At 38.6% G+C, this 18374-nt stretch overlaps 1 protein-coding gene across 1 annotated transcript in view; it reads left to right on the top strand.

Annotated features, from left to right (window-relative positions):
* LOC143298872 (uncharacterized) overlaps nt 1–17883 on the top strand; it is a 30386-nt gene extending 12503 nt beyond the window's left edge. Inside the window, exons 8-16 of the mRNA XM_076611874.1 lie at nt 358–486; nt 6522–6766; nt 7504–7628; nt 9503–9647; nt 11465–11644; nt 12051–12118; nt 12532–12632; nt 13115–13244; nt 14921–17883. Coding sequence (XP_076467989.1) covers nt 358–486; nt 6522–6766; nt 7504–7628; nt 9503–9647; nt 11465–11644; nt 12051–12118; nt 12532–12632; nt 13115–13244; nt 14921–14975 — 1178 coding nt within the window. The 3' untranslated portion in view covers nt 14976–17883. The remainder of the gene's footprint in view (nt 1–357; nt 487–6521; nt 6767–7503; nt 7629–9502; nt 9648–11464; nt 11645–12050; nt 12119–12531; nt 12633–13114; nt 13245–14920) is intronic.
* The last annotated feature ends 491 nt before the right edge of the window (nt 17884–18374 follow it).

The following is an 18374-nucleotide window of genomic DNA, read 5'->3' as shown; positions in this document are numbered from 1 at the left end:
GGTTTTCTTGCAGGTGAGAGGACTTACAGCTCAGCTGCCCTTTTGTTATACACAGCAGTAGTGTTATGAAGTAATGAAATCATATATCATCTGCAAGAATATCCACAAAAACACAGTTGATGGCTGCTCATATGATGGATTAAAAATGGTCATACATGTAAAAGCCCTCTCATAGCTCTATATATGATTGAGCTTGGGAGTTTCTCTCCTTGAACACAGAAAGAAAGCATAAATACAAGAATCAAATGTTACATTATCGTAACGACATTAGTATCACCACCACTGTCATCATCACCTATGTTACTTTTATCATCATGATTCGAAGTACAAGTTTTTTGAATCACATTTTTGCTTCAGGCACATCTTCGTCCTGTACCATAGAACTGGACCACAGGATGGCGTTTAACCTTTACCAGTGCCTGTCACAGTCACTGGGTGCCCAGCATGTCACTCCAGAAGAAGACAGAGAGAGGCAGCTGAGAGAAGGTATGACTTGCTGCACTGTCATGGTCACAGGTTCAACTGTCTGGCTATTAATTTGAACACCCCAAACACAAAGAGAGAGAGAGAGAGTGTGTGCATGTGTGTGTGTGTTTGTGTGTGTGTGCATTTGTGTGTGTGTGTGTGTGTGATAAAAATAGAGAGAGAGAAGTAGAGAGAGCAATGAGAGGAAGAAAAAAGAAGAGAGAAAATGTTAAGACATGAAAGTAATATCGGTCTGTAGTTTCCAGTATGTAACTTAAACAGTAGTGACTTCAAAACTTAAAAATTTCCTATGAATCCTCCAGCTTTTTGCACTTAGATTTAACAGTGCATTAAACAGAGACATACCATAAGCCGTGACAGTCATATCTAAAACGGGAAAAACTGTTGTTTTGTCAGTCTCGTTCAAGAGATTTTGACCAAAGCATTGTGTTGCAGCTTGTAGGGATGTCAGCCTTTTTTGCCAACCTTGCAAAAGTGATACTTTTCTTTATAAATCAAACATTTCCAAATCAGTTAAGTGCAACTAGACATTATAATACATCATTGCAAAGGCAATGACGGGCACAACAACTGAGTGGTAAAAGCGTTGGACGTTCAGTCTGAGGGTTTCAGGTTTGAATCCTGGTCATGATGCCTGGTGGAGATTTTATTTTTCTGATCTCCCAGGTCAACATGTGCATAACTGCTAGTACCTGAACCACCATCGTGTGTATACGCATGCAGAAGATCAAATATGCTCATTAAATATCTCGTAATTTATGTCAGCGTTCCGTGGTTTATGGAAACAAGAAAAAGACATACCCAGCATGCACCCCCTGAAAATGGAGTATGACTGTGTACGTGGCAGGGGTAAAAATGGTCATACATGTAGAAGCCCACTGTTGTATATGAGTGAACGTAGGAGTCACAGCCCACAAATGAAGAAGATCATTGCAAAGGGAGGGATACAGACTTGATTAGTAACAAGTGGTTCCTAGCAATAGCACATATCCTGCAGTTCATTTCCTGTGATTGTAGAGCATGTTTCCTGTGGTCGACGAACATGCACACGTATGTATGCAAATTGTCTAGTCCTGTTTATTGGTTTTGTTTGATTTCAGCACTTTTTTGTTTGGTTCTTTGATGAAATTGGCTTTGATTCAGTTTTTTTGTTTGATTTTCAAGTAATTTCTTTTGTTTGATTAAGATCATATCTTTGGGATGAAACAGTTCAGTGGTCATTTTTAGGGCTCCCAATTCTGCACAGATTTGCAGATTTTAGCAAAGACAAAAATCAGACTTTATTACTGCAAAAACATGTTTCTCTTAAAAATTGAAAAACAAAAAAACAAACAAACAAACAAACAAAAACAAAAAAAACAACAAACTCAGAGGAAACAAACAAACTTCACAGTAATAGTTTCTTGCAAATTTTTTTCCCCACTAGCATGTCCCGTGCAGACATCAGTAGAAAAGATGTCATTCAAACAAGACATAGACTTTGAAAACAGTGAAATTGAGGCAAGCTTTCACTCTGCTTTAACAGACATGCTGTATGGCTATGATTGAGTCATTTACAGGGGATACTTGAGTATTTTGAATCTGGTAAATTATTATTCGAATTCCTCCTCACTATCAGAGTAATCATTGTCATACTCTACTTCCGATAAATCATCAAGCATATCAATTACTTGCTGCGTTGTGTACAGTTGTTTTCTCGCACGTTTTGTCCCTGATTTCTGCCCCGACGGGCCAGGTTGAGACTGCACGCTTCAAGTGTTTACGCACCGCTCAACCGGTGGCTGGGCATTATGTCATTTTTCTCTGCCACTGGTAAAGTGGTGGTCAGGGCTCAAAGGGTTTAATACCAATTATTTGCAAATTTTGGGTCAGGAGCTCAGGCAGAAGGGTTAAAATTGCTCAGGAACTCAGGGCTCAAAGGGTTAAGTGTTGGACTTTCAATCTGATGGTCCCAGGTTCAAATCACTGTAATGGCGCCTGGTGGGTAAAGGGTGGAGATTTTTCCGATCTCCCAGGTCAACATATGTGCAGACCTGTTAGTGCCTGAACCCCCTTTGTGTGTTTATGCACGCAGAAGATTAAACACGCACGTTAAAAATCCTGTAACCCATGTCCGTGTTCGGTGGGTTATGGAGACGCAAAAATACCTAGTATGCATGAACCACAACAGAGTCATCGGCAAGTCAGTGTTGGTCATGTGACGGAAAGAAGAAGTAATAGAAATACAAGTATTCATAACAAGTTAACAACTTAGATTAAGTAAGAAGCAAAAGGATACAGCGATTTAGAATTCAGTCATAATTTTTTATATCTGATGTAGTTAGTGATTTAAGTTGCATTCAGGCAGGCATATCACAGTACACTCCCATGCTGTTGATTCTCTTGATTTTCATGGATTGTTCTGATTTACATTGGGAGCCCTGCATGCATTTTTATGATCAGTGAATATTGAGTGTTTCCTGTTTCCTCCCCGGTGATAAAAGATTTGAAAAGATGGTGTTGGTGGGAAGAAGGGGGACAGAGAAGGGAAATGTGTGTGTGTGTGTGTGTGTGTGTGTGTGTTTCCACAACACATGGAACTTTTAATGTTCAAATTTTAAAGCTTTTTTTTTTTCTAAACAAAATGAAATATTCATTTTAAAAGAGAAGTGATTCTTCAAAATGATTATACTCCTAGAGAAGGGAAATGTGTGTGTGTGTGTGTGTGTGTGTGTGTGTGTGTGTGTGTGTGAGTGAGTGTGTGGGTGTGTGTGTGTGTGTTTTCCACAACACATACAACTTTTAATGTTCAAATTTTAAAGCTTTTTTTTTCTAAACAAAATGAAATATTCAGTTTAAAAGAGAAGTGAGTCTTCAAAATGATTATACTCATATCCATAGTAACTTATCAAGTACAATGATAAATGATTACCAGGAAAGCAATTTTGAATGAATTACTGTATTGCTGAAACTAAAGATCAATACTCATGAAAAGACAGACCATACAAATAAAGAAATAGAAGAATATGTTTGCTTGCCAAAGTCTTGAATAAGTTGGAAATCCATCTGATTCATCTTTGATTAAAACAGAACAAAACAAGGATGAATGTGGATATTTTGATGTTATTTCACTAAGTTTGTTTTTGTTTTTGCATGCTGTTTCATTCTAATCCAAACCAGTTAAAACATCAGTCTGTCCCTTAAGTTAAGCTAACACTTAAACCAATCCATTTTAGTGGCTTGAAATAAAAACTTATTTTAGGAGAAGAAAACAGGTACGAGTTTGGTCATGTTTACAGGATATTTATGGATTTTTTTCATTGACTGTTCAGTCCATATTAATTACTATATTATAAATACTTGATGCCAAAGATAGCATCAAAAAGTACAGAGAGTAATTGAACTGTAGAGTGACTTCATTTAATCCCAGAATGTATTGTCTGACATGCAACAGAAAATTTCAAAACATTGGTCCCAGACCATGTGGAATTTGCTCTGTTTTTGTTTGTAAACATGTTTTCCAAACCTTATTGAGATGGTAGTGATGATTATAAGCCTTGAAGGTTGTGTGATAATGTAACGGTGTTGCACTGTATCTTTTTTTTTTGTTTTATTCATTTTTTTGTCACGATGTAACAAAAGATCAGGAGAATGTCTTACTGGACGTGTTGCACTGTATCTTCTGATGTACCTTTTAGCACTTTCATACTGTATTAGTTGTTCTGTAGCAGCTTTTCTTTGAGTTGGGAAGTATTGTCCATGCTTTGAATGTAACCAAACAAACAAAAAAACATTTTGTTTATTCATGCAGGGTGCATAGCTATGACTGAAGCAATGTGGTAATGGTTTCAACCAACAGAGGTTTCTCCAGCCGAGTCCTAGTGGTGTTCATTCGTCTTGAATGTGGTAATGGTTTCAACCAACACAGTTATCTCCAGATGGTGATCATGAGCTTACCTTGGTCAGTGAGGGTTTTTCGCTTCATCACGCTGCTACCAGATGACAGCTCAACTTGCATGCTCTGTGTTTTAAAGTGGACACATCTCTTCCACTGTTCCAGACGAGATGCAGCCATTTGATAATTTTTACGTTGGGCTAATTGAATTAACAAAGTAGTGTGTTCATGTTTTCTTTTCAATTTTGTGTGTGTGTGGATTCACTGTTAATATCATTACTGACTGTATCAGCTTAAGGCTGCTGGTTATAAAAATGTCAGTTTGTCCATCAGAAAGACAGAATCATAGATCAGGATTTTAGAAAGAGGGTATCACTATCAGGGAAGGAGGGAATTTGGGGGACACTGGAAAAGACTGTGTTTGACTTCAGTTGCATTCCATGTGTAGTGGTAAATTACATAACATTGATTTCAGTGATGAAACACTGAATACCGGGAAAAGAAGTAGAATGCCAACAAATCCTTGAAAACAGTAGGTTCATACTGTCAAGACAGAGGCAGCATAATCAAATGGGTCAGTAATGGTCTCATTGATCTGTGCTGCCTTTTTCTGAAAGAAAAAAAGAATCAGGCAGTAGAACGAGCATCAACATACAGATGAAGATACTGTGTGACCGTTGCTTTAGGTGAAGATTGCACACTGCATGTTGTGTGCACAAGGAGCAGATACAGAGACACACTGATAGGCTGGTGAATTTAAGCTTTAAGCTTTCCTTAACCTTATTGACAGCTAGTGAGTTATACACTTTTCACACACACATACACACACACATGTACATGTATTCCATGTGAACACACACACACACTCACACACACATACACACACACATACACACACACACACACGCACAAAATTATACATTAGCACACACACACACAAATTATGTATAACTATGCTTTTTCTCCTGCACACATTTGCAATTTCTTTGTTATCTTGTTTCTGTTCATTCTAATGCAGTATGATCGAAACATCATTATTTGTGTTTGCAAAGATCATATGAACAGACACATCTGCAGTCAAATGAGTGGATGAATCAGTGACACAGTTAGTGAAGATGATGGGTCTGCAATAGTTGTGGAGTGATAAAAACACCTAACCTTATTACACAGTTCATGCTTGTTATCTTTTGCACAATATATATGCCTAAATATACAGCCTTCACTTTCTTCCTCTATTTCTCCATCACATGTTTAGTCATGTACCGACATGCTTGCACACAAAAACATATTTGCTCGAACACTCAGCTATGCAAATGCATGTACACACAAACACACACACGCGTGCGCACCCACGCACACACACACAGAGACACACACACACAGACACACACACACACACACACACACACACACACACACACACACACACACAGAGTGACACACATGTGCATGTGCGCACAATCACACACACACACGCACAGATGCACACACACAGTACATGTACATATGCATAAGAGTACACATCATGTTTGCAGATAATCGGGCAGATACAATGGCCACAGTGCTCACACACTGCTTTGCTGCTATGGTCATTCAGACAGACACCATCACTGTACCAGACTCAAAAAGTATACACGATGCATCAGTGCCTCATTTCTTTACTTCGTTTCATTATCCACATGCAGACCCCAGTCCGCTTACTGTGTGTATTAACTTCAGTAATCCAGGTGATTTTTTTGTTGATACACACACGCACAGATGCACACACACAGTATATTGTGTATGAACTTAACTGTAGTAACTTCAAGAAGCTAGACAACTTTTTTTTGTAGATGAAGCCTTGTGTGTTATCTTGAAGAATCCAGATGATTTTTTGTAGATGAAGCATTGTGTATTATCTTGAAGAATCCAGATGATTTTTTGTAGATGAAGCCTTGTGTATTATCTTGAAGAATCCTGATGATTTTTTGTAGATGAAGCCTTGTGTATTATCTTGAAGAATCCAGATGATTTTTTGTAGATGAAGCCTTGTGTATTATCTTGAAGAATCCTGATGATTTTTTGTAGATGACGCCTTGTGTATTATCTTGAAGAATCCAGATGATTTTTTGTAGATGAAGCATTGTGTATTATCTTCAAGAATCCAGATGATTTTTTGTAGATGAAGCATTGGCCCAGTTGCTGCAGGAGGAGGAGGAAGTGGATCAAACCTTGAGGAGCATTGCTGTTGCTGCAGCGGACAGCCCCCCACCATTTCACACGCACCCCTCTCAGTACCATCATTCGGGAAGGAGTATGGTTCAAACCCAGGCAGCCTCTGTGGTGTCTCGTTCCCACAGACAGCCTGCCCAACTCAAGGACATCATGAGGGAGGAGATGGCCAAACAGCAGCAAATGGAAAAAAACGTGAGGATGAGAGTTTGATGTACACACTTCTGGTTAGTGTGCTTGTAATGTATGTTTCAAAAATAATGATTATAGTAACGCATTCATACCGTGCTTTCAGACCTCTTAAAGAAAGCGCTTTTCAGAAACAGCCAATCCATGCACAAAGCAGACAGGCACGCACACACGCATGCATGAGCATGTGCAGGCACATGAACATGCACACATGCACATGAATATGCACACACACACACACACACACACACGTGTGTGTGTGTGGAAGAAATAGTTTTGGGTCCATTTTCTTTTATCTGTTGGTATGACCAGTGCATCCATACAGGTGAATAGACAATACGTATGTTCCTGTATAAAGTGTATTCCAGGTTCATTCATAGTTGAACTTACATAATACATAACAAGCAAGAGGAGGATAGGGAAACATGGATAGATGTTACTCACATGTGGATACTGTTCACTAATTTTGACACTGCTAAAAAATTTGTATGCACTTTTACCCAAGTATAACATAGCATGCATGAGAGTTGGAAAGAGAGTGAATATCTCTGTGAGACAAAGTCACATACAGAAACAGATGTAAATGTTTTATTCAATGCTGGCCATGCCCCCACATGAAGGGTTGGTGAAAACAACAACAACAGCAACATTTCAGAGGTTGGTTAGATCCGTGAGCCACAAACACAGTGAGAGAGATGGAGGAAGATTTCTACATCATGGATGAGTTACTTTTCTTGTCTCAGGCAAAACGGCTGCAAGCAACAGGGGACCACATTGCTATAGCCACCAAGCTGAAGCGAGAAAAGCTACAGCAGCACTTTCCTGGGCTGGACGAGGGCGTCTTGGAAGAGATATTTCAAGCCAATGGGTAAATGAACAGACTGTAGCTTTGTGGTTTACTGAATCCTTTTTTGTTTGTTTGTTTGTTTTGCTGTCCCATCATCTGCACCATTTTAGTGGCGTTATTGCCATGCTGCTCGCTCTGAGTCTCCCATACACAGCCACACCTGGGTTCATCTATCGCAGTCCAGTCATTTATTTATTTACCCATTTATTTGTCTATTTATTTGTTATATTTAAATTATTTTTTCATATATTTAAAAAAATTACTTTATTTGATTGTTATTAAAAAAAAAATTAACAATTCATCAATCTAATTACTTATCTATTTACGTATTTTTGCTTCTTATTTTACTTCATTTTTTGGTATTTTCCCTCAAGGCCTAAGTGTGTTGGGTTATGCTGCTGGTTAGGCATCTGCTTAGCAGATTTGGTGTAGTGTATATGGACTTGTCTGAACACAGTGATGCCTCCTTGAGTAACTGAACTGAACAGTCACAGTCCCAGTGTCGGCTCTGCACAGGGAATCATCAATTTTAGGTTGCCAGGAGGCCACACACCAAAGGAGACCTCGCACTGTTGCTGAGTCACTTCGGTGGTGTTCATTAGTGTCTGATATGATTGAGCTCCCTACTGATGACAATAATAGCTTAGTTACGGAGCCAGACTGAGTGAGCGTTATCCGTTGAGTGGAGACTGCCACCATGTCCCTTCAATGACAGTCCCCCATGAATCTGCTTACAGGGTTTACTGTACCCTGTCAGTGTGTTTGTGATATGTTTTATTGAAAAGTGAATTTCTTGGCCAGTGTAGTTTTGTAGGAATGCAGTGTTTATGGCATTGTGACAGGACAGTGCTGGGGAAAAGGGGGAAAAAGAAAATATCGTTATTTATATTTGTATTTATATTTCTTTTTATCACAACAGATTTCTCTGTGTGAAATTCAGGTTAATCTCCCCAGTGATAGCACGTCTCTACACTACAGCGCCACCCATTAAAAAAAAAAATTCCTGCGTGCAGTTTTATTTGTTTTTCCTATCGAAGTGGATTTTTCTACAGAATTTTGCCAGGAACAACCCTGTTGTTGCCATGGGTTCTTTTACGTGCACTAAGTGCATGCTGCACATGGGACCTCAGTTTATCTCATTAGAGATGTTAGAGAAGATGATGATTTTTTTCTTTCTGTGTTTGCAGGTTGCAACTCCCACATTCACTTATAAAGATCCATGAGTGATTTTGTTATCTGTATGGCCATTTTTAACCCCGGCGTACAAGATGTGTGTTTAATTCATGACTTTTTTGTAATGTTGAAAATGCTTTTTTGCTTTGTCAGAGCAGATGAGAAGGCTTGCGTATTATTGTCAGGTGTTGGACTTGTTATCCTGTGATCACCAGTGGTCAGGGTTCAAGGCCCCATTTCAGAATAGCGTTGTGTCACTTTACTTTTTCCTCACTCCACCTAGTTGTGAATTGGTACTGCACTTTGCGGTCTGGGGAGATTAGAATGGTGGAAGAGAAGATTGGGCCCCATATTCCTGTGTTAAGTGAATATTCTTCTTCGTTCGTGGGCTGCAACTCCCACATTCACTCATAAGTACACGAGTGGGCTTTTACTTGTATGACCATTTTTACCCTGCTGTGTAGGCAGCCACACTCAGTTTTGGGAGGTCTGCATGCTGGGTATGTTCTAGTTTCTTTTACCCACCGAACGAATGTGAATATGAATTCACTGCTGCGGTGGCTGTAAAAGGCTATGGGACCGTTAGCCCTTAACTGTGACAGGTATTGCTTGGAAACCACAGTGAGAGTCATGTCCAGTGCCTTAACCTATGACTGTGACAGGTACTGCTTGGAAACCACAGTGAGAGTCATGTCCAGTGCCTTAACCTATGACTGTGACAGGTACTGCTTGGAAACCACAGTGAGAGTCATCTCCGGTGCCCTGGGAGAAAAGCGACCCGTGTCACACAAGTTGGAGATGGCCAAGGTCATGGATGAGGAAAATTCCACTATTGAAGCTGTGAAGCAACTGAGTCTGCTACAAGCGGTGAGGCACTGTTTTCTTATAACCCATTTATTTTAAAGTTTATGTGTGTGTGTGTGAGTGTGTGTGTGTGTGTGTGTTTGTGGGTGCATGTTTGTGTGTGTGCATGCATGCGTGCGTGTATGCATACATGCATGTTTCCTTGCTTGCTTAACCCTTTCGCTGCCAGGAAAATAAGATTTAAGTGAAATCTATTTGCCAGGGTTTTTTCACAAAAAACGGGTATAAATTTTCCAAAAATTCTGTGCTCTTTGTTATTGGAGAAAGACCCATAAAAGTATATATTTTCTGAAAGGTAAATGAATAAAGAATACAAAACACATGCTGTTTTCCCATTTTATATATATTTTAGTGACATGCTGTTGTTTTGAAATCAGTGTTTTGTTTTTTGTCACATTTTCAACTTGTTCATTACAAACATTAGTCAGGTAATTTGCACAAAAACATCATATTTTCTGGACAAATGGATATCTGCAAACACAAAATCATACTAGAACAACCACAATATATATATTTTTTTAAAGAGATAGATACACAATACATTGTGACTTCTCCAAGTGATAAGATGGATGTGAGGCCACGCCCCCTCAGTCTCCACCCCCCGTCCTCCTCACCCCTCTCACACGGTCACTTGATTCAGTTCTCATCAGACCGCGTTGGCTGCGTGCCAAGAATATCGCTCTGCTGCTAATTCGGTCATCTGTCGTCTGCTAACATGTGTACAGCCGGCATCACTCACTGACAGTCGCATCTTGGCCACTCTCTTCATTATTCATTTATTTTCTATCAGATCGTCCTATAAATGTTCATCCCTATCTTCTCCTTCGAATTTAGGCTTCAATTCTTTCTGAGCATCAGCTAAAGAAAGAAATCATGGTTGATTTAGTTCGTCACGATCGCATGTCTTGAGCACGGCCTCAGTCCGACATTTTGTTGAGCGAGCGAGGAGAGAAGTCAGGCAAACACTTGGACAGTGACCCAACTAAAACGTTCAAATAAAGGACTGCTTCATGACGTAGATGGGGTTTCTGGCTATGAATAGAATCTAGAGAGATTCCCCAGGCTAAAGCTACCACTATTTTTGCCAAGGAAGTGAATGCAAACCAGGGAAAAGTCAGAATATTTCGATGACGAGTTATCTCGTCATGCAGGCAGCGATTTGCCACATTGTGTTTCTCCTTGCCAGTCCTTCTGATTGTCGTGTTTTGACCTTCGTGAATGTAAAATGAGAAGGTGCATATCCATTTTCAGAACTATTTTTTGTCTTGTTTTTGGCAGTGTCTCATTTCTTAGACAAAATTATAGATGATAAAACTCTTCACTGGCCTTTGATGAAAATTGAAATATTAGATATTGTTCATGTCGCAAAATAGTGTAAGGTGTAAAGATAAAATATGTGCAACAGAATATAAAAGAAGTGCATTCCCTTCAACTTTTCATTCATTTATTTGTATTGTGTCCGCTCTCTTTTTGATTTGACTTAATTGGCTTGCTTTGAAGATTTTTCAGAATCTTTTACAGTACAGTTTTTTTTTCCCTTTCCTATGCCTTTGATTGAAATGCACTGTGATGACAAGCTCTCCTCTACAGAGAGCAGCCCAAATTTCACACAGAGAAATCTGTTGTGACAAAAAGAAATGCAATACCATGCAACGCAGTACAACACAATGCAATACAAAATGATACAGTGCAGTAAACCACTACACAGCACAACACTACACAGTGCAACAAAGCACGACACAATGCAAGGAAACACAATGCCACGTGACTAAGCAACGCAACACAGCAGAATTAATGGTGGTGGTATGTGGCTGCTGAAGACCCAGGAGGGAAGCGAGCAGTTCCAGCGTGTGGACGCCTTCAGCCAGCCTGACCAGGACTACCAGGAGATCCGGCAGGAAGCTCTTCTGCACAGCTACATGCGCAAGGAGTGCTTCCAGAAGGCCCATGATGCTCACCGCCGGGGCATGCGAGACGTGGCAAACTTCTACTCACAGCAGGTGAGAGGTGTTGGGCTGACACTGTAGGAATGCGCGTGCGTGTGCACGTGTGTGTGTGAGACAGCGAGAGAGAGAGAATATGGATGTTTGTGTGTGTGTGTATGTGTTTATGTGAGTGTGTGTGTGAATATTGATGTTTGGTTGTGTGTGTATGTGCGTGCGCGCGCACGTGTGTGTATGTGTGAGAGAGAGAATAAGAATGTTTGGGTGTGCATGTGTGTGTGTAAGTGTGCATGCATGCGTGTGTATCACTTTGTGTGTGTGTGTGTGTATATGGATGTGTGTATGTGTGTGTATACATATGTGTGTATGTATGTATGTGTGTGTGTTTGTGTGTGTGAACTTGAAAATGAATAATGATGTGATAGGCAAATAGTAATTTGTGTTTGTGTTGTTTTGTTCTCAGGGCCGTGCTCACTTCGAGAAGATGAAGGAAGCCAATATGAGAGCCTCAGAAAGGCTTCTAGAATCCAGGTAAATTGCTGATTTCAGCCTGACGACTGTGTCTTTTCTTAGTGTTTGGTTGTATGCTGTTCATGGAATGTATTTTTAGTCGTTGTTGAATATTTTGTTTGTGCAGTTGTCTTCAGTGTGTGTGTGTGTGTGCGCATGTGCATGTGCGCGCCCGCTCTGTGTGTGTGTGTGTGTGCTTGCGTGTGTGCGTGTGTGTGTGTGTGTGTGTGTGTGTGTGTGTGTGTATGTGTGTGTGTGTGTTCTGGCTTAAATTCATGCTTTTTTTATGTCATGTCTTAACTTTGTGTGTTTATTAGTGCATAATGTGTGAAGTATTTATTGCAGAAATTGTGTACACAAGCTTTCAGAAGAAAATGACCACTTGCCTCCTGAGTAAACTGGCGGGAAACACATGACCTTCATTTCTGTTTCAGACATGAGAGGCTTCAGCAAGAAATGACGCTGGACCTTCATGGATTCCATGTGGAGGAGGCCATTAAAATATTGAAGAGAGTAATTGAGGAGAAAGAGAAAGGTATTGTGCAAATGCTTTACAGTTTATATTTGTTTGTCCACCCATCTTGCTGTGCATATGTGTGTGTGTGTGTGTGTGTGTGTTGGTTGTTTCTTTTTTTTTGTTCTTTAGATATCAATATCAGCATCAATAAGTGGTATTATCCCAACTTCTGAAAAACATTTGTATCCATTTATCCGGTTTACAGCCTTCAAAGAAATTGTTTTTTTATTTTTATTTTTTTTGCAATAATTTCATTGTTATTTGTTTTATTTTTTTTTGGTGAAAATAAAGTTCAGCTTCCCCCTCCACCACCACCACCCGTGTGAAACATTTTCTGGGCTGGAAACATGGGCAAAAAAGTGACTTGTCATTTGAAATTCTGAATGTTCTATTTGTTTATTTTTTAACATTAATGAAATGTTTTTTTTAAAAACCAAAAGAAATGGTTTGTTTTGAATATTGATAGATGTATATATTTCTTTTATTAAAAAAAACAACAGAGTTCCACCAAAAGCCGGTACGTAATCGGCATTACCTGTTCGTCATCACTGGCCGTGGTAAGCACAGTCAGAAAGGTGTGTCCAGGCTCCGCCCTGCCCTTATTGCCCACCTGGAGTCCACTGATTACAGGTAAGTTTGTGTGTGTGTGTGTGTGTGTGTATGGAGGTGTGGGATTGGAGAGGGAAGGGCTTATTGTGTGAGTGTGTGTGTGTGTGTATGAAAATGTGTGCAGACAAGGTTTTTTTTTTTTTTTTGGATGAAGATCTTTTACAATGATAAAACCTCATGCATTTTTTTAAAATTAAGACTTATAAAGCGATTAAAAGCACACACTGTAAGATGTTTAGGGGCCTATGTTTTGGAAACAATAGACTTAAAGTTTTGAATGGTTGCCTAATTGGCAGAATTACATGAACATTTTTGTGTGTGTTTGTTTAGTTTTTTAGTTTTTTTTTTTTTGGGGGGGGGGGGGGGGGGGGGGGGGGGGCTTTGTTTCTTATTCACCACTTGACTTTGATGCCCGAAAAAGTCATGGGCATAGTAATGTTACTCATGACATCACCAAAAGAAGGGAAATAACCCTGAAGGGCTGAGAATTCACACATTTGAGTGGCATAACTCCAGACCATTATGTTAGTTTTCGGCTAATTATTTTTTATACTGATTTATGACTTGAAACAACACTTTCTACTGTTATGTTAGTTTTCGGCTAATTATTTTTTATACTGATTTATGACTTGGAACAGCACTTACTACTGTTTTTTTTCCTGGCAGTCAAGGGGTTACAGTCAGTTTTAACCACTTACACTGCTGAGCTGCAGTGTAGAATGCAAGCTCAGTGTTATCTCTGTGAGGTGACAACCTGACCTGTAAGCTCAAGTGTTATCTCTGTGAAGTGACAACCTGACCTGTAAGCTCAGTGTTATCTCTGTGAGGTGACAACCTGATCTGTAAGCTCTGTGTTATCTCCGTGAGGTGACAACCTGACCTGTAAGCTCTGTGTTATCTCTGTGAGGTGACAACCTGACCTGTAAGCTCAGTGTTATCTTTGTGAGGTGACAACCTGACCTGTAAGCTCTGTGTTTGTGAGGTGACGACTTGACCTGTAAGCTCAGTGTTATCTCTGTGAGGTGACAACCTGACCTGTAAGCTCAGTATTATCTCTGTGAGGTGACAACCCTTCATTGATGAGTATACTCATCAGTAGCAGTCATGGGATTAATATGCTCAAGTGTGATTGAACATTTGTTCATGATTCAACATTCAGTATGTTACATTCTGGGTGTCCTTTGGATCCTCTCAAAGGTGGAAGGACGTTTTTTGCTACATGTAACACAGTGTGAATGTTGGTTATGGTATTAGTATTGTAAAAGAATTGATATGAGAGAAAAAAGCTAACACAAAAAGTGGATATGCCTGGAAATAATAGATCTTTGTTTCATAATTGCATGCTTGGGTATCCTAAAGGATGCAAGATAACCTAAGATTCTTATGCTGCACAAGTAGTTATTTTGCCTATATCTTATGTCAAGTATAGTTGGGAAATGAAAACACTGACACAGATTTTAGTGGAAAAAAAACAGAAGTGATTGAATTCAAGTTGTTTTATTTGGTTACACAGAACGAGAATAGTCTGTAATTATTTCATTTACTTGGTTATGTTTTTTGGTGACATTGGCATAAAAAGTAGTGTGATCGTGCACCATTTGTGTCACTGACACAAAAGAAATAAACAGCAGCAAAAAACTTGTGTGATTGTATATGTATGGTATGATTGGTTCTGTTTTTTTGTTTTTTTGTCACAGATACTCAGAAATAAACCCAGGATTGTTCAGAGTTTATCTCCGCCTTCCTTCCTAATGGTCCACTGGATATTCTTCTAAACCACGGCAGTCTGTGCATGAGAAATGTTTGGAATGTGAATGCAATCATGTGTCTTGAATACGCATAATACAGCTATATATGACTATGTATATATGCAGGTATGGACATGAACAATACTGTCAGTGTCACAGTGCAAAAATGCATGTTTTGATTTAAAAAAAAAGAAAAAAAAGACTGAAAACGAGATGATCATTGTGCCTGAAGACAGCCTTCTGAAAAACCTTTGGAATAAAAACCTATTGTTGGGCTTTTGCACCTAAAGTGCCACCTGAGCTGTTTATTGCCCTCATCCTTGTATGTGTGTGCATGTGTTTGTGCGTTTGTGTGTGTGTGTGTGTGTGTGTGTGTGTGTGTTATAGCATCTATGCACACACAAGCTATGTGGGAGATAAAAGGGAGAAGGTATTCAACAAATTCAAAGTGAATGGAATAAGTTAAATGTCTTGATTAATTCTACGTGTAGAACAGAATTGATCTTTTAATTTGATGTCTTTAGGCATCTAGCATGTAGAACAAGAAATTAAATCATCTTATGATTGATATCTTAAAGTGCCCTACGTATGGAACATAAAATCAAATTGTTTTAATTTGGTATCTTTGAAAATCCTACATATGGAGCAAAAAATTAAATGATCTTTTAATTTGGTATAATGAAGTATTCTACATGTAGAACAGAATCTTTCAATATTTTGATGCATACTACATGTAGAACAGGAAATGAAATGATTTTTAAATTTGACATATTGAAGTATCCTATGTGTCGAACAGAACTGATCTTTTATTGTAGTTTTAATGTGATGTCTTCATGTGTGTTCCATGTGGATCTTTTAATTTGATATTTTGAAGTATCCTACATGTAGAACAGAATTTATCTTTCAATATTTTGATGCATACTACATGTAGAACAGGAAATGAAATGATCCCTTATTTTGATACCTCAGGTATACTATGTGTTGAACAGAACTGATCTTTTAATCTGATGTCAATGTGTTCTATATAGAACAGAAGAAAAAGAAAAGACAATAGCACAATACATCTAGAGTGTGGAACAGACTAAGTGTCATTTAATGTTTTCATGCATCTTGTGTTAACCAAGGAAGTTTCTAGTTCATTACCAAGTACATTCTGCTTTCTCCTTGTAATTTGGTAGTTTTATTTCATTATTTTTAGACACTGTAAAATTATAGCTTGAAATAGAAAATGCATGATTTTGAAACCAAGGATTTTTTCAGGAGGTTGTGACATCACAAACTCAGTCTGTGTATTAAGAATCGAAAAGCAGTGAGATTTCAGTTTGATGGTCATATCTTTTGAAAATATACACATGGTGCATGTTTAACCTATATCTTTCCCCTAAAGATAACAGGAGAGAAAACCTGAGCCAACGACTGGACTTATTTTACGGTTGAATGCTGACCATTGTACTCTTTTTTTTTTCTTTTTTTTTTTTGCACTGGAAGTGATGACAAAGTTTTTGCCCCATTAGATGGTAATTAGGTGTGTGAGAAAAAAGATCACATTGTTTGGAAAAGTTTTAGACTTTGAGAATCCTGTACAAAGCATGAACTAAGCAGCAACTTTAATGGCAAAGGGACATGCTTTTTTGCAAGGGCTTTTTCCAAACAGAATGTGCCCTTCCCCTTCCCATTCCTTGGTATCCCTCCTGTGTCTCAGGTACTTCCACTCTGTTGTTCTTATCCTTGTGACCATAAGTTTCCCTCTGGCATAGCATAAAAAGTAAGAATGTATTCTTTTTGTGCATATGAATAGTCAAAACCTTTTAAGATGTTCTCCACCAAAATATGGTTTACAGAACTCAGATTGTATGATGGGTTCTATCAGGATGCAGGTATTCTCAGTTGATGACTTCAGTCAAATGCAGACCATTCTCTAGTCACACAAGCGTTCACTGTCATCATTGCATTATGAATATGAATCAGTAAAGGAGGGATGCCAGTTTCTTTTGAATTGTGTCATGTTCCATTTTCTTGTTTAGCACATCAGTATTTTTCAGTTGCATATTGGTATTTTGGACAGATTGATAATGTTGTCAGTAATAGTATCATAAACTAGAAAATGATCTATCTGTTGCAGAGAATGTTCAAGAAGAAGATTAATTATTTGTTGTTGTTGTTTTTGGGATTTTTTTTCTTCTGGTTTTTGGCTGGTGTCATGCATTGCTGATTTTTTTTTTCTTTTTTCCTTTGAAGACTTGATTCAACATTTTGGTGAAGTTCAGTGTATTTTCTGTCAGTAAGAGAGAAGGAGGGAGAAAGATTGTTTACTGTTTTGATTCACTCATGATTTTTCGGTGATCATGATTGAAGAATGATAGTGCTGATATTCATACTGTTGGCGAAGCTCCATTGTGACTTAGTTTTTTTGGTTACATCGTCATGGTTTTGATTTGTGTGTGTGTGTGTCTTTGTGTGTTTGTGTGTGTGTGTGTGTGTGTGTGTGTGTGTGTATGTGTGTTTGCAGTGGAAATTCTTTCTGTCAAGGCTGATGTTTTCTAGTGTTGTTTTGATTTGCTTTTCTAATAATTTTCCATTTTGTCTTCTTTCTCTAATCATTCATTTTTATCATTGATATATTTTTTTTGATGAATTTGTTGCTGTTGTTGACTTTTGGTTTGCTTGGGCTTAAATAAATGTACATAAACAGAAAAAGGTAGAAAGCATCACTCTATTTTTCCCCCCTCCCACGTTTTCAGTTGGTCAAATTAAATTAAAGGGCTGATACACTGTTTTGGCATCTTTTCTAAGGCTGAAAAAAAGGGGAGGGAGTTCAACCCTCATATTGGGAACTTAAATGGAAGCCACAGTTTCTTGAATTGATTCCAGCTGCAACTTAGCAGGCAGTGTACTACACTTGGGAGTGAGAGGACCAGTAGGTGGGAGGGGGTGGGGCCGGGGGGTGGGGGGGTGGGGGGGGGCAGGACTAACACACAGTTCCTGCATTTTACAAGATTCTGATTCTGACCAGGGTCAGAATGAAGATGCAAAGTGTGAGTGTCATGCATGAGATCGAAGTGAAGGGGTGAAATAGGATTCTGATGCATTAGCGATGCCCGATTTTGTGTCCATTGTGAGTCTTGGTTGCTTACCGGCTGGTTGAAGAGTTCCCAGTGCATTAGAAATATTAGTAATTGTTGGTTTGTGCATGTTTGTTTGCATTGGAAATATTTGTTTTGGTGCTTCTAAAATAGTTTTCATATTTTGCATTCTTGAATTTAGTTGTTTTTTCCTATTTCGGTTTTTCCAGAGGTATTAAAAAAAAAAATTATTATTGAAAAATTTTTTTTTTTTTACTGGTTGTGGGGTTTTGATTTTTTTGTTTTTTATTCTATGTATTTTGTTCAAAGATTTTTTTCTT

Source organism: Babylonia areolata, chromosome 24, assembly GCF_041734735.1.
Source record: "Babylonia areolata isolate BAREFJ2019XMU chromosome 24, ASM4173473v1, whole genome shotgun sequence".
Lineage (NCBI taxonomy): Eukaryota > Metazoa > Mollusca > Gastropoda > Neogastropoda > Buccinidae > Babylonia > Babylonia areolata.
The sequence above is the reverse complement of the archived record's forward strand: the minus strand, read 5'-3'. Positions and strand labels throughout refer to the sequence as shown.